This window comes from Wasmannia auropunctata, unplaced genomic scaffold (genome assembly GCF_000956235.1).
Source record: "Wasmannia auropunctata unplaced genomic scaffold, wasmannia.A_1.0 LD336076.1, whole genome shotgun sequence".
NCBI lineage: Eukaryota > Metazoa > Arthropoda > Insecta > Hymenoptera > Formicidae > Wasmannia > Wasmannia auropunctata.
Genome location: NW_012026814.1, coordinates 2717882 through 2737676, shown reverse-complemented (window position 1 = coordinate 2737676; position 19795 = coordinate 2717882). Strand labels below are relative to the sequence as shown.

Here is a 19795-nt window from a genome sequence, read left to right as displayed (position 1 = left end):
AGAGACGAATTTACGGAATTAACAGTAGGATGTCACGCATTAATGTCTAATAAGTAAATATTAAGCCAATGGAGTCATTAACTGAACCAGTTAGAAAAAGCGCTTTAGACGTGGTGCAATATAATCTTCGCGCTGCTGGTTACGTAAGCTGTACTATCAAATTGTTTAATATGTGTTAATAATTACATTTTTTAAATGAAATTAATACTGAAACGCGGTGACATAAAAGATTCGCGTATAAAAAATGTCATTTCTAAAAGAATGAATTTGTAATATTAAAAGTAATAAAAATTGATACGGAGAAATGATACTAAGAAGCTAGTAGAGTTTATATAGTTCTTTCTTGAAATATATGCCGTCGTATTCTCTTTTTAGAAATCTTACATTACGCGGGTCGTTTACTTTGGGGAATATCACGGAACTCACGAAGTTTTACGAAAGGTAGGTGGCATCGTAAATTATATGTATATCGTATCTCAGAGTTTTGTAATTGCGACCGGAATAATCTTCGGGAACGATCTATGATACTTCGAGAAACGATAACAAATATAATTCGCGACATTACAGTCGCGGCGGTGACATTCAACGAAGATAATGAGTGAATGTCAAAGACAATTTATGTTCCTGTCGTGCGACACTTTTATAAAACAATACCACTTCAAAAATTCTGATTTACACAACTTGCAATAAAAAAAATGTATACTTTTTATATAATTTACCATATTTTGCAGAGAATGGAGAATATTATACGGGATTTACGCGCGGATTACAATAACATGCCCATCACGGGACTGTTTCTTGTCTACCCGACATGTTACATCCACGTGTTAGAGGTATTTGAATATTTTTATCTCCATATTATACAACGTTATACCGTGGAAATGTTGAAATAAATTATCATCAGCTTGAATTGCAAACCTTTGAATTGTAAAATCTCTACCCGGACGATCGCGATTCTCATTTTTGATCCATCTGCCCGCGTCGTTATTTGTTTCCTAACGCGAGAAATGGAAATGAGGCAGAGATTTATTCCTCTTGATAGGCGTGGGAAGATATCATTTATAAGCACTACGAGCTTGTGTACGCCGTGGACGACGATGAATGTAAATTCGGGAGAGCAATTCCCCTGCCTTCGTATCATCACGTTCATCAAGTCAGTGGCCTGATATGTTGTGCATGTGCATATACCGTAACAAACAAACAAAAAAAAGATTGCGCATACATATTGTACTTGCAGAGATACTTCTCGGGGTGGTGCCACGTCTACACGATACCGCCGACCTTACTGGGGACGTTAGAAGCTCGTACGTTGGACGAAATTCTAAAGCAAGTCTCAAACTGTCTAATAAAGGTGTACACGTTATGCGAGTATATTGCGAACGCGGTGCGTGAAAAGGTTTGCAATTTTGCAGAGATCTAAAGGAGATATAAAAGCGTCCACGTGCGCGCTCCGTGCGCACGTCGGACAGAGAAAGAGAGAGAGGTTTGATGAGGCTTCAAAGAATTGTCTGAGGAATAGATAGGAAGGGGACGAAGAGGGGGGGATTCTGAATTCGAGACACACCGAGTACATAAAGCTAAGAATTTTCTCCGTTTTACTCCGTGACGCTGGTTTCATTTGATTTTACAGTCGATCGACGTTCAAGACGTGCTACGGAACTTGGGAGACAAAGCGGCCCGGTATCTCCCCGAGAGCACGCTCCTCGAGTTTCTCTTGAACGTGAACTCGTCCGTGCTCAAAACCGTCGAGGAGTATTTGCAAATGTATTCCGATGCGTCGCCGAGCCCGTTCTGGGACGGTAAGAATTACACGTACACCGAGTAAGCAAAATGTTAGCTGTGCGCCGGCAGATTATCGCGCCGGATTCACGTCGGCTTGAGCTTCTCATCAGCGGAATCTGCCGATATAATTTTGCGAAGGATTTACCAACGGAAATCGAACTAAATTTTTTATTTTATAAGCATTTAAATGGAATATATAATGAAATGAAATAATAATAAATTAATAGAAATAAATGGAAGGATAAATTATATATTTCATTTAAAAAGCTGCGAAATAACAGATTTTGCTCAATTTCTATCAATCAATTTGCCATTATATTTCTGCTGGTACTCTGCCAACGAAGCTGACACTTTGCAAAAATTGTCGATAGATTTGGCTGGGTACGTGTTTATACTTTGAATTTCGCAAGGAAATAAACGGATTACATAACGTTGAACATCAGTAACTGACTGAATGACATCGTTGATCGCCGCTGAGGGGCACAATAATCACGCGTGTCGCGTGAATAAAAACGATTATTTATTTCAGAATATTTACAATATCAAAAAAACGTTCTGGGGTACATGAGACTCGTGTGTAAGTGTATGTGTGTGTGGGTGTGTGTGTGTGTCGGAGATAGTCCTAAACTAAGTACATATACAAACTTCAATGTTGTCTCGCGCAAGCGGCGGCTGGTCAGATCCGGTCTCATTATTACGATACACAGGCAGTGACGCATACGAAACAGTGCAGCTCTTACCCTTAAAAAAAATTAACAAAAAAAAAACGACGTCCCCCTAACATGTCTCGTTTACAGTCGATACTTTTATACATAAACGAGTGCGATCAACATCGAAATATCATTTTCGCTGAGGATCCACCGCACCAGGATTCACGCGCGATCGAGGAATATCGACACACACACACACACACACACACACGTTGATCTTCCAGCTGACCGTTTAATTATTTTTTACAGATAATAATGTCTGGCCACCGCCTTGCGATATTATGCCTCGCGACGTGTACGACGGTCGAACGGTTCCGAATCACCGGAGCAGCGAAAAGTAGAGACGTGCCCTGGAAATCCAACTGTCGCCAGCAAGACGCGGAAATAAAAGGTGACTTGTCATCCCTCTTTTTTTCTTCCTTGATCTTTCCTTTTGGATTTAATCAAACGTGCGAATAAAAGGGAATTAATAAATATATATTTTCCCAGACGAGCTCTGCGTTTTTCGTTAGAAAAAAAATCTATTATATTAAAAAGTTCACACTTTTTTTCGTAGCACAGTGCGCATATGTATAATAATGAGATCACACGTACGAACGAAGTATATAGAAAACTTTGGCAGTTTGGATCCAGGATTTTATTGTACGTTTTTTTTTCCTTTCTCGTTCCTGTGAATTCCCCGTCGTCGGAGCGCAGAATCTCTTTGTTGCAACGTTCTTTTATATTGCATACGGCTACAATCTCTATTTGTGTGCAAAAGTTATAACAAGGGGGAGAGGAGGAGGAGGAGGAGGGGGTGGGGGAGGGGGAGGGGGAAGAGGTTGAGGAACGCGCGTATCGGCTGCGTATCAACGATTACTAAAAATTCTCTTTGACAACATACACTCACAATGTTTCCGACATCAATTCCATTAATGGCAGTAATAATAATAATCAACGATTCATCTCAAATTTTTTTAAATGTTAATAGATCTTCACGGGAGCGTCAACGTGTTAACGTAACGTCTAAGTGATCGAGGAAACAACGTGTGTTCGCCCTAGAAATTGTCGTGACGGCCTTCTTACGACCGCTCCGTAAAATCTTCGACTCCGCCGTTTCTCTACGTTTTCCTTACACATCGAATAATTCGCTAAGTATCCCCGATAATCGCCCGTCGTTCCCCATAATACGGCGAAACGGAAACGCAGACGCCGCCAGTAGGTTGCGCCTTCGTTCGTGTGTAGGACCGTCTCCTCTGCATATTCATTCGCAAGCACGTATAACAGACTGCAACGACGACGCGACTGCAAACAGTCACAACCTACATTTCCCTTTATAGTCAATTTGCGCGGAGTTCCGATCTGGTAGACAAATACCAGTGCTGTGCTTCAACGAAACTTTTGGCTTTTGACGGCATTGCCGCGTCGAAAGAGGCAGAAATCGTGACTCCGTTCGAACATAAAACTCGCTTATAGAGAAAGACGGAAAATCATTTAACGCTTTAATAATTAAAACGCGAAGGCAGCAACGCGATTTTTCCAACTAAAAAAAAAAAGGTACTTTTCGCGCTCTTTAAACGCGCTTGAAAGAGAGCTTTGTCTCGAATTCCTGTTCTAGTTTCCTGAAGTATGTAGATCTATATCGCTGCTTTCAGAGAAAAAGCGTGGAGTGCGCTGTAACGTCAGGAAAAAAAATATACAATCGTTTCGTCGATAGATTAATTACGATTACGTTATCGAAATCTAGAACGATTATACACACGACGATCTTATTTAGATATAATACGTGAACATCGAGGGATATCTCTCTCTCTTCTTCTCACGCCGTGCGAAGTGCAATTCGAATCCTCACAGTGTGTCCTTGCAGTCGCAGCAGGATCGTCGCGTGCTCGGAGCGTAATCCTATACGCGAAAAATCAATCTGTACAGATCGAGGCAAAGTACGGGGGGAGTATTTTATCACTTCGCGCGAAAAGGAGAGACTTCTGTAACGCGCGTATCTCACTAATAAGTACAGCTGAAATGCACCGCCCAGTAATCGACTGCTCGATATCGAGGGGAAGGCTATATGGTCAATTTTTATCTCACCTTTCGCGGTATTGACGACCCGGAGATGCGACTCGGGGCCGCTCTTAATCGACGAGATTATCCCTGTATCGTACGGAGGATATGACGAGGGCGCCCTTTCGACGAGCCTTCGTTTCTCTTCTTCTCTCCTTTTTTTTTCCTCATTTTAAAGCTATATGATACAGAGAGAGGCCGGGAAACCTCTGCCGAATGAAGTTACAAACGAGATTCACAAGCGTCGAAACAGGCAGTAAAATTAGAAGTGCTATCGCGATTACCACACCTTTTTTTTCCTTAGGGCGTAAATCGGGGGCGTTTCTCTCTCCCTATATAGAGTTAAGATTCAAGACTTTGAAAAAACAACGTTCATCATACTCGGTACATTTACTTCGAAGGGAAGTCGTTACTTTATACATTGTACAAGAGATACTTAATATTACGGTGAAATCCAGAATCCTGCAGACTGAGACGAAAGCGCGACGGGGATTTTCCTTTCTTTCCCCCCCCCCTCTTTTCCTCCTCATCTATCCTCTCCTCTCTTTCCTCTTTCTCTTCCTCTTTCGTCTCATTACTCCGCCGCTCTTCGTACGCCTCGTCTCGCACTCGATTCCCGCGGATGGAGATACAAACGATATGTCTCTGACAACTTCGCCCGCCCCCGTTTCTCTCTCCCGTACCCGCGAGAGTCCCGCTATTTCGCGTTTACGCGTTGTCAACGTTATAAATAATTACGCCGCGCGCGCGCGCGCGCGCGGCGTGACGCGACGGTGATGATCATCCCCCTCAGTGTACGTTATTCTGGTCTGACGCCTCCCCGACGACTTTAACGCATATACATATTTATACTTACATCGACTAGACAAATTGTACAGTGTTGTGTTTTCATAGTAAAAGTGGGAATAAATCGTTAATATACGCGACTCGTACAAAATATCTTCCGTGTCTCGAGGTATGTACAGGAGTATGTGCGGCGAGCGCTCGCGCGAGCTCTCGCGCACACGTACATTTTCGTAAATTCACTCTCTATCCGAATTACGAGGTGCCGGCCGTGGTTCCACCGGGGCTCGATCACGAGGCTACGCACACGAAATGAGAGAAGCCGGCAGAGCAGCCAGCCGGTCGGGATGTTGGTCGTTCTTCAGCGTAAAAGGGCACTTGATTCAACAGAGAGACGCAAATTCGTGATGTTTGTCGTGGAGTGGAAACGTAAACCCGTCGAACTCGAACCGGCTCGCACGCCCGAAGCGTCCCGGACAACACGGACGTCGGAGGGACGTGTTCCAGATAAAAGGAATCATCCCCCTAACGAATCGTTCAAAGGAGATTTATTTTAACTTTCAGATCTAGATGACGATTGTCCAAACGTCTTTCGGAGTTTTATTCCGAAGTTTCGTTCCTAAAAGACGTTCTCTAATTTTTCGCGCGACCTGTAGACATCTCCCAAAACGTTTCCTGTGCCGTCCAGGATATCCGCGCGGCTCTCTCTCTCTCTCGCGATTGACAACGGCGTGATTCACAGCAGCTCGCTCACGCTGCAGGTGCAGGCCCCGTGGTGGGTGTAGGGTCACACGGAGCTCTCCCGCTTGGCCATCACCACCGGCGTGCCTATCGTCGCGTCCTTCTGCGTCTGGACCGCCGGACAGCACTGGCCGGGCACTCGTGTCTCGCAGTCCTTCGCCGGCAACGTGCCGCTCGGACAGGTCCTGGTGACGACGCCCAGACCGGCGTACAACATCGGAGGACTCATTGTCATCGACATCGATTGAACGCTCTGGCTGGGCCAGTGTTGCCTGGGCAGGGTGCACATGCCGCTCTCGTAAACGTCGCTCACCATCGGCTGAAACTGAAACGTGTCACTCATGATTTTCGTACGTCTATGTATCGACGAATTGGTGCGTTTCATGTAAAATCATGTTATTGTTTGAGAGAGAGAGAGAGAGAGACTCGCAGGACGTTGTCATTATTCCGTTTCATTGTATCATCGGTTATTCGATTTAATCATTTAATCTAATTCCGATTCGTATAATCATCCTTTCATGCAGTTGCATAATACCGCTCGATTGTTGTCAATGTAAGCTACATTGTTATTTCGCTAAATATTTACGGGGATATTTACACGATCGATTTACGTTATCGAATCTTCAATGGAACTTACGCTTTTGTGCTTCGTTGACAAGTTGGAGAACTCGTGCAGCGGCATGCCGTTGCGGATTGTGCAGTAGCCGACGTAACTGCTGTGTCCGCTGATGGAAGTCACCGTCGAGTGCTCGAGAAGACTCCTTGACGGTGACGTTTCGATCGTTGATACCAGACGTCTCTTCCTTAAGTATTCCGACGGCTCGTCACCTGCGCGAAAATTTCACGACAGTTTTACAACCACCAAATTTCGCCGCGGACTTTTACGACCGTGTAAACACGAACGAGGGAGTTTCCGAAACAACCGCGTAAAAGTGAGCGGGAAGCGTTCTCACGGCGAGATTTTCTTTCAATCTTGAAGAAAGTGTGCTTTTGCGCACTTTGTAACTTATACGGCGAATCGCATACTCCTTTAAATTTACTATATATCGCATATCGAATTTTTAATTCTTCGCGTTTCTTTAAAAAAATTATATTTGAAAAGACAAAAATATGTATTTTTGTTAATTCTACATTTCTTAAAAATTTTTAAGCTCACTTTCGTGCTGCCCTGCATGACAAACTCGAAATTAATGCAGGAATCGCGAAGATACGAACCAGTAATCTGCTGCGGAATAATGTCAGGATTCTTCTCGTCGCTCTCGCTGAGATCGCCACTGGTGTCCAGCTTTCTGAACGGGCTGCTGGGATGCTTCTCGTCCGCGAGCAAGCTGCATCCCTCCCGGAATCGTAGCTCCCTTTGTATAGGGATGGCCTTCGTCTGCTTCGCGTGATCCTCCATCTGCGACTTGTTCTGCTCCTCCACGTGCGTGTGCTGGATCCGTAAAACGACCATCACGATGATCGCGACGATAATGAGAGCCATCACGACGCCGATCGTCACGCTCAGCATCGGTGTCAGGTTGTCGTGCTGCCTCGGTCGTTCTGCAGCGTTTACAGTCAAAGAATCGAGAATTAAAAAAGTGATTGATACCAAGCACTCGGGATCGTCTCATCGAGATGGTATCGCGTAAACAGCTTTCAATGTCAGGCATTTCGACACAAATGACGTTTCCCTTTAACGAAAACGCTTTTAACCACTTTAAAGTTTGGACGTGGCATCGGATTTTTAACGAATTACGTGATACAATAATTAGAACAGTTCGGCTGATGCTACACGAAATATTAATAACGCAACACAGACGTGGCTTTCGTAAAAGTATAAAAAGTGCGCGGGCACAGGTGTCACGCTTGACTTGTTTATACATATCCTGTCAAAACGCAATGAGTAATGCCCCAAATACAGCGCATTTTATTTCAATAGAGATATAAAAGCACGTTCCCCCGTCCGGACCCCGGTGAATTAAAAATTACGATAACAATCGCATCAGGCAAACACCGGGAAAATTGTCCGATGGTATTAAATCGCCAATTCCTGACCCGATTTTTCGCGCCAGGTCATAAAAGCGCCGGAAGCTTTTTACGCGGCTCGCTCGACGAATTAATATTGAGTCGATAGCTTTTCATCAATTCGGCCAATTGGCAGTGGCTCTTCGCTCCGCGCTGCCTCATCGACGTGGAATTTTTCCGTAATTACCTAAATCCCGCGTAGCCTTTTGGGATTAATACATATCGTATAACATCGAACGCTCGCTGGATACCGTGCCATAAAAAGAGAAACACGTTACAATACGCATAAAAAATTGGAAGAAGATTAAAAGGAACGAGATACGTATAAGGATTATAAAATTGTAATTTCACTTGATCTACGTTTTCGATCATCTGTATAATATTACAGAACGATACCTCTCGTCGGTTAATTCGTAATTTTAACAAGATCGATTGAGTTTCACAATTTTTATTCCCACAAATGTGTGCGGACTTTGTTCTCAGTTGTAATATATCAATTTTCTTTCGAAAATGCGGTACGGTCGCGCGACGACCTTTCACGTTAAAGAAGTTTTGTGTCGCAAGCAAAAAGGTTTGAAAACCCCACTCATGTATAGGATACACCACGTAAAATGATGTGATGGCTCTCGAGTCAATACTTTCCCGGAAACTTTCAAGTAAATCGAGTACCGGAGCTTGCCCAAAAGACATCGAAAGCTTTGGAGTTGTTAACGTTACGGCGAGTGTAGCAGGAATTTTTGAAATATTGAACGAGTATCAATTTAACTTTAATATACGTGGCTATGTGCATTGATGGGGAACATATATACTTACATTATAATACGCATATGTGCGTTCGTTCGCCAAATATTGGATGCTTAGCGCGAGAATATCAGCGTGAAAATAGCGGCGCGTGATTGCTGATCCGGAGATACGGAAAAGAAATAAGAGAATTCTCTCACCCGACTCGGATGTCAGTTGTTTTTCCGGCAGCCTCAGAGTGCCGGCCTGCACCACCATCGCCTCGCTGCGGCCCTTGTCGTTGTAAGCGTAAATGCAGGCCTGATAAAGGGCGCCGGACTCCAGGTGAGTGACGCTGAAGCGCGGCACCGGCGACGTCAGATTGGCACGCAACTCCTGGCTGTTGCTCTCGCGCACCTCCAGTAGAAAGGACTGCTGCAGGCCGCCGTTGAAGCCCTCCGAGCACCGCACGGAAAACGAGTTGGTCGACGTGTTCGAGGTCGTGCAATTGTGAACCATGTCTGGTCGACCTGTCACGGATAAAGTTCGCCTGCGTTTTAAAATGCTGCGCGTGCACGAGAGACTATTCGCGCGCTCGTAACAACTCGTAATGGCCACGAAACCTCGCGATAATATCAAGCCGGAGGGGGTAACTTTCAAGTTCTCCAAGTGCGCCCTTTCGATAATCGATATTCTTTTGCACGCCCGGAATTATTAGGATAGATAACAAGACAGATAACAAAAGGGAAACAATAGAAATGACGAAATGACGACGATTGTTAAAGTTGAAATAAAAAAATACAAAATCGTATTATATGCAACGATAAAGGATATCGATAATTTTCACGATTTATATCATTTTTTTCGGAAATTACTATCGGATCGTGAATCCGATTCAGTGCTTTAAATAATTGTTAAAACAATATTGTTCGAAGCTTTGACAGATTTAGATTAAAACATCTGCTTGCCTCCATTCAGCGATGGCCAGGTGAATTGTAGAAATATATTGTAAATGAATTAACGATGTAAAAAATCGAGATATTTTTGTTTTGCATGACAACCGGAAAAGCCTCTTAAGATTGCTAACAATTTTGCATTCAGATTAAATAAAAAAAATGTAAAACAATTTTTTCCCCCGTTCAATTCTATATTTCGCAAAAAAATTGGCTTGTCACCTTTTATTAAAAATGGTTAATGTTCAATATAACAGCTACATTTTTCTGTAGTTTAGAAAAATAAAATAACTTTTTCTCCTGAACCATAGAACTCTAAAGCCCCATAGATATATGTTCGGAATCGAAAAATTACAAACGAAAAATATATGAATAAAAAAAGAGTACGAATGTAAAAAAAAATTGCGTAATAACTTCTCCGTAGTTTCCTCGAAGTTTGTTTATTTCTACTTTTTTACGTTATATTAAAGTGCGCTGAATTTTAAGGGAAACTAATTACATAAGTAGAACAGTAACTCTTCAGCGTCAGCAGTTTTTGCAGTTTACTGCAACTTTCAATGCTGCGTTCTTTTCCCCGCGCCAAAATGATGTATAGTTTCATACAGACGACGGCAAAGGGAGGAAAACGGTTATGCAACATATCGTTTCGCGTGCGGTAGATTCGCGAATCAGGGCGTGATAGTTGCCCTGTAAATCCGGTGCGCTCCGGCGCATACAAGCCACTTGTAACAGAGTCGGTTGTAAAGATATACGGCCGTCTGGCTTTTTTTCTGTAAAGGCATTAGCCGGCGGTACACTTCGCGGCTCGTAAAAGCCGGTTAAAAGGGCGCGAACGAAACGATAACGGCACATTGCGTCGTGGAGAGACAGGCGAGAAAGAGAGAGAGAGAGAGAGAGAGAGAGAGAGAGAGAGAGAGAGAGAGGGTGGAGGGGAAATAAAGAAAAGGAAATAAGCGGGAATATGCCGAGTTGTTCTCACGTTTATGGTTGCTGAAAAATCATGGCGCACCAGGACACCTGCTACCATCTCTTGCAGTGTCCCCTTTTTACCCGGCGTCGGATTCGCCTGTTTTTTGTGGTTTTTTTTTGCGGCGCGAGAGCTGTTTTCCTTTATATCCGGAATGCGCGTATCCTTGTGTACGCGTACGCGCGTTTTCTTTGTAGAGCAATCCGATAGCACGATCCGCGAATCGCAATTAATTGGTAACTCGAGCATCGATACGCGGCGGAAACGCGGACATGAGAATAACGGGGTATGCCAATGTTACGGATGGATTCAGTAGGGGCTTATATAGATTTTTTAAAGTCAAATTTGAATAAAAAGCAACTGAGTATCGGATTCGTTCATCGTAATGGTTTAATAATTGAAAAAAACCCCAGATCTCTTTTGTGCCGGATGTCTTATGTTGCAAATGCGAAAAGAGAGAATTTTGCGATGTAGTAAGAATATTCCTTAAGTTTTATCTACATTTCAAAGACTTTTGACATTCGAAGATAAATCGCGACTTCATTATCACGTTATCTAATTCACATCGTTATTATAACAATACTAATTGGAATTAATTATGGTTGCAAGCCTTCGAAGTTTCACGTAATTGGATGATTTTATTAAAACGAGGCGCGCGCGCACTCACCCTCCTCCCCCCACACACACACACCACGCGTCTTTCCAATTTTATTACTAAGATTCGAATTAGTTATTCAATTAAGCAAATGTGAGACTTTGGAAACTAGGAATAAAATCCGAATCCCGTATATTAGCATAAAGTTGCAATTCCCGAAAGATTTAACCCCTCGGGTGAAAACTGTTAGCGTTATATTGTTAGTTTTACTAATTTACGAAATTACAGGCGAATGAAGCGCAGGATAGAGAAATTAATTTCGTGCAAGCATATAAATTTTTAATATACGAAATGTAGAAACGATGTTAAATTTATCACCACTGGCTCCTATTATTCTTCGTATTATATTCTTCTTTCTGAAAATGGAATTTCCTTTTCTATTTCCTATCTATTCATTCTAATTCTCGCCAAGGGCAAATTATAAATTAAAGAAGAATCGAATTGAGTTAACGTGAGAGGTATTACTTATCGATTTTTCTGAAAAAAATTTGTTTGTAGTTTGCATAATTTCGTTACGCCACATCACGCAAACTCGTCGTCGCGACGATCAATCTTCTAGATCGAAAATTCACGCCGCGTATCGGCAGCCACGTCGGTTCGCATTTTCGCGAAATATTCGCGATACATACATATACAGAATGCAGAGATATACCCTTACCCGCCGGTATAATGTGATATACACAGGGCACTTGTTGTTGTCCGATGTGATTGCTGGCCCAGCAGAGTAACGTGCCATAATCTAATTCCGTCATTGGTGTGTATGAGACGATAGAGGATGTGCCAGCCCGCGCGATATGGGTGGCCGCAACGTCGATACTCTCGGCGGAGTTATTGAAGGTCCACTTGAATTGCACTTCCGGCGGATTTGCATCCACTTGGCAGGATATATTCGCCTTCTCCTGTTTCGCCACGCCGTGGACCTTCGTCTGGTTCGGCTTGCACGTAGGGGCGACTGCGGGCACGAACGTCGAACGTCACCAATAAATAATTGGGGCGCGCGCGCGGACGCGAGGGATACCTTCGTTCTGTGCGCTTGGTGAATTTCTTATGCCACCGTGGCGTTAAACGTATTAAGAATGATTTACCGTTTTTTTCACGATCTATTTCAAGTTTCTCGCGAAGGATCTAATAAGAGAAACAATTTGATAAGCTATAAACAGGATGCACAATTGCTCGAAAGGATATCATCGTTATCCTCAGTTTCAATTATTGGAAAGATTTCTTAAGAATCTGGATTAATATCTCTTCTTAAGTGTTATTTCAAAATGTTTCAGTTTTTTATCTTGACAACTCAGCCACAAATTGTATTTTTGAAACGTCCCTGTAATTTTTTTTTAAACGTGAGAAGTTTCTGTCGTCTATTATTCTATTTAAATGAATAAAGCATAATTTGCATAGAGATATCTTAATTCCAATGCTAAATAACTCCGCAATAATAATAAAATAGCTAAAGTAAAATCAGGATTAAAAAATTCACCTCTCAAAATCCACTTCAATATTTTAATATAAATCTTTTAAAATAAATCGTTGGACAGTTTAATTTTCGGCATTAAGCAATTTTATTATTAATCAAATTAGACATTCTCCAAATCCGCTCAATCCTTTTATTATCTTCTTTTATAGCTGGCCGGATAGAATGTTAATAATGTGCTTATTGTAATTTTTAACTGCGAATTTCTATATTAAAATATATACGCGGGCTTCACAGTTAATAAGCTTTACGTTTCATAGTCAGCCTGCGATTCGAGGCACTCGGATAAATTCAAATATTGATTAACAAAACTATTGCGATCCGAAATGTTTCGATATCACGTCCGATAATCTGCGCGCAAACGGATAAACAGCTGGGTGTCCCCGATAATAATATTGTACGCGCAATATTCACGGGGGACGTATAGAGATGTACGCATGTAAGCCAGGAATTAAAATTTTACGAATTTACCGGGAGTACCGAATCTTTGCTCATTACAATCCATTATTTAATTAAAGCCGATCGAATACGCTTTCATTGCGGCCTTCGTGCCGTCGTCTCGTTATTATTCGCATTCTTAACGCGATAAATAACTCGAACTATAATTTCACTGCACCGAGAGGACTTAGCACCGTATTTAGGACTGTAACAATCCGAATAACGGATTAAAATCGATAAGCATTAACAACTATGTATTTCATTTTTACGTTGAAATATGATAAATAACTCTAATTATTACTTAGCTACATTGAGAGGATTTAGTACTGTACTTAGGAATAGTACTGTAATCCGAATAACAGATTAAAATCGGTAAACATTAACGTCTATATATGTTTATAGAGTGAAATATTTTTGATTATATATATAACGTTTCATATTATTTTACCGAAAGCATTATGGCACTATATTGACTCAGAAAAAAATACTAATTAATAAATCACGCCTGAAAAAGAATTCTAAACTTAATTTATACGCCCCGATGGCACAGAAATAAATCCTCCTTCGCTGTGTGGGACGTCTGTCTTATTCAGTGTTCTACTACTAGCGCGAATGTAAGAATACGTACACATCACGTTCAGATAAAAGGGCGAGCTCTCGCCGTCGCCCTCGGTATTGTATCCCACACACGTGTAATTGCCGGCGCTTTTGCGATCGACCCCCTGCAGCACCAGGCTCTGGTTGCTGATTATGATGCCCTGCGTGATGTTGTGATGGAGAGTCTTGCCCTGAAAGAAACACGATAATTGGCGTGTCTCTCTCTCTCTCTCGCTGTTAGACTGAACGTCCGGGAGCTACGTTCGTATATAAGCAAGGATTATTTCCCCGTGTCTGTGTATGAGATACGGCCACGCGAACGTGAAGTGAATCGCGGCAATACAACATCTTCGCTCGTCAGAGAGCGGGAAAGGTGAGTGGGTACTCATCGCGCGGCAGGGGTGACGGCAAGTTATTATAAAAGTTTGATGCTTCGAGCGTCGAAGTTTGTGTATTCGATCTTAACGTAAGTCGATGCTCTCTCGCGTGGCGCGCGAGCAGGTACAGGCATAATCGAGCTTGTTAGCCGGCGAGAGACCAATCTGTTTACGACACCCCGGGTTTTAGAACTTTCTCGAGCGCGCGCGAGGGATATACGGGACGAATTACTCGCGCGACGAGCATTGTTACGCATCTTCGAGATTGATTAATGATAATTCGCGGCGAGGCGGAACGAGGGGATATTTGCGGAGACAGCATCCCTCCGGTCCACGAGTGATTCACGAATATCTGGATTTTTTTCAGAGAATCATCTCTGGAAGATATTTTTCGATGTACCGAGAAACCTTGTTATACGTAATTATGATAAATTCTACTTCGCGCACGAGAAACGCTGTAAACGCGGTAATTGGACTGTTAACGTAAAGTTAAATCCTTGATTAATCAAAGATGAAACTTTTAAATAAATTTCGCTGAGTACATTTTTGTAATTTCAAGATTTTGCCCTCTGCAAAAATTTTTTTTTTTTCTTAGATTTTTCTCAGTCAACTTTGCTTTTTACCAGTCTAACAGTCTGTGATTTTCTGAAAATGTTCTCTATCTCATGTTTCATTTTGAGATAATTAAGTTTCGTAATAATTTGATATATTATCCCAGTATTTGCATAGCTCGAACTCTCAGAAGTAAGGAGGGAATGTACTCGGAAGTATCAAACCTTACTCGGAAGCCGAAACAACATTTCTAGTTTCAGCTTGAGTAATATCGTGTTCTCCCTCACCTGATGCCGCCACTCCACCTTGTACACCGACGGCTCGGCCTGTATGAGACAGTCGAAGTAGACATCCGTGCCCTCGCGTATGGTGTTCGGATTCAGCGACGTGCCGAGCTGGATCTGCGTCTCCGGCGTGTCTGCGAATCACGACCTTCGATAAACCGTCAAAATCGACCGGATTCCCGGCGTCTGAATAAATAAGGAAAAAGCGTCGAGCGCGAATCCGGAGGGGAAACGGGTGACCGGATTCGGGGAGGGGGGAGGGGAGGGGGGCGGGACCGTCGCCGTTTATGAGCTTACATTGTATCTGGAGTACCCAGCCGTCGTCTATCGGCGCGGTTCCCATGATTCGATTTTCAGCTTGACACGACAAGTGTCTGCCTGCGTCTGCTTTCGTCGCCATGAAAGATAAAACGCTGGTGGTCGTGTTCCCATCGGCGGAGGTCTGTAACAACATTATGATAACGTTCACCGGGGCCTCCGTGAACCCTCCTCCCCTCGCCTGTCCACCCACGCCGACACTCGTCGGCATTTATTCTCTTTTTTCCTCATCGAAACGATCGTTTGCCTATCCACCTCGCGCTGTCATCGATGGCGCCGACGTTCAACTCTCCTATCCCCCCATATATTAAAAGCGTATCTATCACCCGGCCTGGAGGGTCGGCTCTAGCTATATATATATATTCCCGAAATTCCCGATCAATCTCTCGTTACCCTCCTCGAGGGATCGGCCTATTTTCTAACAATAAAGAAGTGGTCTTTATCTTTTTTTTTGGAGGGGGACCGAACCGTCATTATGACGGGGTTTCACTGAATTATTCAATGTACGTGTGCCTGATTAATTTCCGCAACTTGTGCGAGGAAGTGCGCAAACAGTAAATAAGGGATCCCGCGCTTTCCTATTTTTCTAGGTTGTTTATATCACATACTGCCTTATTTATCTAATATATCAAAAACGCATCTATCAATAGAGACTTTATCTAAGAAACTTTATCTTGTACATGATGAAACTTCTAAAATGTACGGATAATAATGCGTCGTATAACATAGCTTTTGACGTATTGCTTCTCTCAATTTTATTATTAAAGAATAATTTTTTCAAAATATACACAGAGCTTCTTTATAAATAAATTCTTATTTTCTTTTAATGAGGATGTTTCCAATTTTCCGTCTAACAATTACTTATTATTAGTATGAAGCGTATCATACATCCGTCTTTCACAGCAAAAATTTCTTTAAATATTAACAAATAATCCAACATTTTCTTTAGACTTTATTTCATTCTTTAAAAGCGGGGAACAAAAAATTGTAAAAAAAAATTAACAGCAAGAAATATTTATATTTACGGTCATTAGAACATTCGATTTGAAACCGTCGATAATCGATTCGTTTTACGTAACTCGATCAAGTAGTAGACACCACTGAATAATCAGACGCGCACCTCCGTGGAAAGCCGCGCGCCCGAGGAGGACTTCCGATTCGATTTACACCGTCGGGGCGCGCACTCAATGTAATTTGCAAGCTCGACCACGGCTCGTACAGCTCCTTAAAGTGACCATAAAATAAGGTTCCCTCTCGCGCACGTGCATCCGGTGTCCGCGCGCAAGTGTGTCTCACTGCGAGGGCATGGCGCGAGAATTATCGTTATCGCGCCATGCCCGAGGCCGCGGTAAAAGCGTCGTTAGAGGCGTCGAATAATTTAAATCAGAGCGTCGCGGGGCGATTCCGCGAATTCGCGCTCGTAATTAAGGCGAATCGATGCCTTAATGGGACGCCGGGATACGTCGAGTGGCCGGTTAACCACCCCGTCGATACGATCGCCGAAATTTATCTCTGTCTATCCGGACAATCGGAGGGGGTTTTCGAGCGCACGTGAGGGTGGATAAAAACATGGCAAAGCCGCCTTTTCCGTAAATGAATTATTTGCCAGTTAGCGTTCTGTAAATAGTGACCCGGCCGTCGTTTGCTGGCAGTGCCAGGGACGAGCAAATAACGCGTATTAATGACGGAAAGCGAATTTTTTTCTTTACTATCGATTTTGATCGCAGAACAAATCGGGCGAAGCGCGAGGGTAAACCAATACGCGTGTACCAATTTTATAACAATCGATCAGTGTATATACGAAACATTCGCATGAGAATTGTTTTCTCTTTGTTGTCCGAGCAAATACTTTTCAAATAGCCCCGAGGTGTCGAAAGAAACGCGAAATTTATATATTTTTTTCTTCCTTTATCTGTTTCGATATCAAAGTGAAAACTACTTTGTCGAGCGGCTATTATCTCCGGATAAAATTGTGTAGCAAAATTTATATCGCGCCTCGTCAATTTGATAACTCGATATAAGATAAAATCCAAGTAATTCATTCAGGCCGACATCAAGTGAGACTTGTTTGCCGCAAATCATGAAAAATTCAAAAGTTTCGCTCTCTCTTCCGCACCATATTTTATATTTTAAATAACATATCGTTACTCCCGTACCGAAATCAAGCGTAATTTACAATTTTACACTATTTAAAAGTTCCGTAGTTAACGAAAAATCAAGTTCATGGATTATGAAGCACCCGTAATAACTCTGCTTTACGTTTCGTGAATTAAATATCCTTACTCGTCCCGTGCAAACGCTCGCTCCGTCCAATAAACCGAGTTTAGGAATTACACTCTTCGCATAAAACTGGAATTATAGCGCATGGGACGCAGTCAGAAAAAAAAACGCATCGCCCACATTACTCATATCCCTGAACGAAATATAAAGCAAAATATTTCATAAAATCTCAAAATATTCCGAGGCGGTTTTTCAACTTTCCCGTGACATTGCAGGAAAAAGTGGACGCGCGCACAGCCGAGCGAGCCTTCAATCTCGCGCGAGAGAGGATGCGACGCGACGGATGTAACGCACGGGACGCGGGATAATACCCCCCGCCCGCGATTCTGTCGCGTGATTAAAAAATAATCGCGGGGCAGAGAGCGCGCGCGAATAATAAATTTCGCGTCTTGTCGGAGGGCAGGGGAGGGGGGGGGGGGATAAATCAACGGCAGGGGACTCTCGCGCTCTAATTTCGTTTCGATGGCGGCGGCGGTGGGCTTCACGCCGTTTCACGCGGTGGCCCGCGCGCGCAAAGATAATTACGAAATGAGATGCGCCATCCATTAAAAATATATTTCCGACTGCGCATTCCGGGGAAGGTCGAATCGATTAACATAATTGCTGCAATTCCGCGATACGATACGAGCGAGGGAAGAGCGGGGGGGGGGGAGGAATTACTCCACGTTGCGAAACCCTCGTTTACGAGGGTGTTGTGTTTATCATAACTATATTTTTTAGGGTAGCTATTTTTGCACGCGGTTGCGTAATCGCGCGAGGCCGAGAGGAATGGGGATGAAGAAACTGCGCCGTGAAACTGCGTGATTACGGGAAAAGTGAGAAGAGGAACGGGCCTCCTCTCTCGTACTCGGTCGACATTCCACCGTGGATTATACCGGTTCTCCCGTATTTTCCTCCCCTTCGGCCCGTCTCGCTTCTGTATTTAACTTTCTTATACATAAGCAGCGAAACAATCTCCAGTGTCGCGTCGCCGTATAGCGCGGGGGGGTATCGACTTTGAAACAATATTTTCTCTGTCCCGCGCACAGCGTCGCGGGCCCTTCGTCCCCGTCGCTGTCGTCGCTCTCCCCGCGTCCTTAATCCGCCGCTACCCGGCAAATATTTACGTCGTCGTCTTAAGTGCGGATCAAAACGCGGCGGATACGACGTGCGCGTCGCGTTGTTTGCGCATCGTGTCCGTGTGCACTACGTCCCCTCGCGCACTCCGCGCGCACCCCCGCGTTTTATCGGGGTTGGCACGGGGGAAATCGAAGTAGAATAAACAGCGGCCGATGCTCGATTTCGCCCGACAACGGGTCAATTTATTCGAAAGTACGTTCTTTCATTTCGTTCGCTAATCCGCGTTTCCATTGACGTTTGTTTGCTTTGTATACGAAATACCTTCATCCGTTTCTCGCGACAGAAACGCCGCGCCCCGGTTAGAGCGTTCGATTTACGTTAAATCGAAATTTATTTCGCCGCGCGCACGGAATGAAATTGAATGAATTAATGAATTGTATCGGAACGGAAGGGATAGAGAGAGGGAGAGAGAGAGGATACACGCGCGCGAGAGAGAAGATTCCATTCTCGTAGATCAAGTATCATCGTAATCGCCCCGGCGAGATATATTCTTTATTCGAGCTGCGCGCCGTAATTAGATTTATCGATATTTGCGACGTACCTCTTCATTGCCGTTGATTAATCCCGTAACGACGAAATGTTACGCTTTTTTATCGGAGCACAGTGTATGACTCGATTGTGTAACGTCGTTATAAAGCAGTTTCTAACTTTTTTTCATTTTATTTTCAATTCCACGGCGAATCGATGCAAGATTTATATGGAGGGAATTTGGTATTTTGTGAACCAAACGTTCGAACTGTTCAATAAACAATTGTTTTACAACATTGCCAGCAACTGTTCCAATATTTTTTCTTTCTGTTAAAAAAAGGAAAAGAAAAAACTGATTCCTAGTAATACGCTAGTTATTAACTAGCGTATTACCTAATTTCATCTGGAAAGTAATATTTAATTCTGTAAAAAAAAAAATTCTCCAAAAAATCTTCAATAAAATAGATAGATGATAAATAAAATAAAACAAAAAGCAGAAAATTAATACATGAGCAAAATCAGCTGTGAATAAC

At 43.1% G+C, this 19795-nt stretch overlaps 2 protein-coding genes across 5 annotated transcripts in view; one reads left to right on the top strand and one right to left on the bottom strand.

Annotated features, from left to right (window-relative positions):
• Positions 1-7: 7 nt before the first annotated feature.
• LOC105449276 lies at positions 8-7287 on the top strand. Of its 4 annotated transcripts, XR_974325.1 has the most exons (8): positions 8-143; positions 376-441; positions 732-833; positions 1043-1153; positions 1238-1396; positions 1631-1799; positions 2742-2883; positions 7253-7287. XR_974325.1 is itself a non-coding variant. In XM_011688393.1 (7 exons), exons 1-7 carry the CDS (start codon positions 69-71, stop codon positions 2831-2833), a joined length of 774 nt encoding a protein of 257 aa, XP_011686695.1. In that variant the 5' UTR covers positions 8-68; the 3' UTR covers positions 2834-2984. The 4 variants fall into 4 exon arrangements, 3 of the variants coding, with proteins under 3 accessions (XP_011686695.1, XP_011686697.1, XP_011686696.1); XM_011688393.1 differs by lacking the exon at positions 7253-7287 and having other exon boundaries at positions 2742-2984; XM_011688395.1 differs by lacking the exon at positions 7253-7287 and having other exon boundaries at positions 1238-1304; positions 2742-2826.
• The window catches only part of LOC105449278 (protein turtle), a 195533-nt gene continuing 180458 nt past the window's right edge, over positions 4721-19795 (bottom strand). Inside the window, exons 7-14 of the mRNA XM_011688397.1 lie at positions 15375-15519; positions 15081-15211; positions 13896-14055; positions 12017-12310; positions 9005-9313; positions 7272-7598; positions 6694-6884; positions 4721-6381 (exon numbers count right to left, since the gene is read on the bottom strand). Coding sequence (XP_011686699.1) covers positions 6103-6381; positions 6694-6884; positions 7272-7598; positions 9005-9313; positions 12017-12310; positions 13896-14055; positions 15081-15211; positions 15375-15519 — 1836 coding nt within the window. The 3' untranslated portion in view covers positions 4721-6102. The remainder of the gene's footprint in view (positions 6382-6693; positions 6885-7271; positions 7599-9004; positions 9314-12016; positions 12311-13895; positions 14056-15080; positions 15212-15374; positions 15520-19795) is intronic.

Bases quoted from the DNA above. Each gene is read 5' to 3' on its own strand.
- LOC105449276 (XM_011688393.1), top strand. From the start codon at position 69: ATGGAGTCATTAACTGAACCAGTTAGAAAAAGCGCTTTAGACGTGGTG. The intron at 1,154-1,237 runs GTCAGTGGCCTG...TTGTACTTGCAG, and splicing joins CGTATCATCACGTTCATCAA to AGATACTTCTCGGGGTGGTG. The intron at 1,800-2,741 runs GTAAGAATTACA...TATTTTTTACAG, and splicing joins GCCGAGCCCGTTCTGGGACG to ATAATAATGTCTGGCCACCG.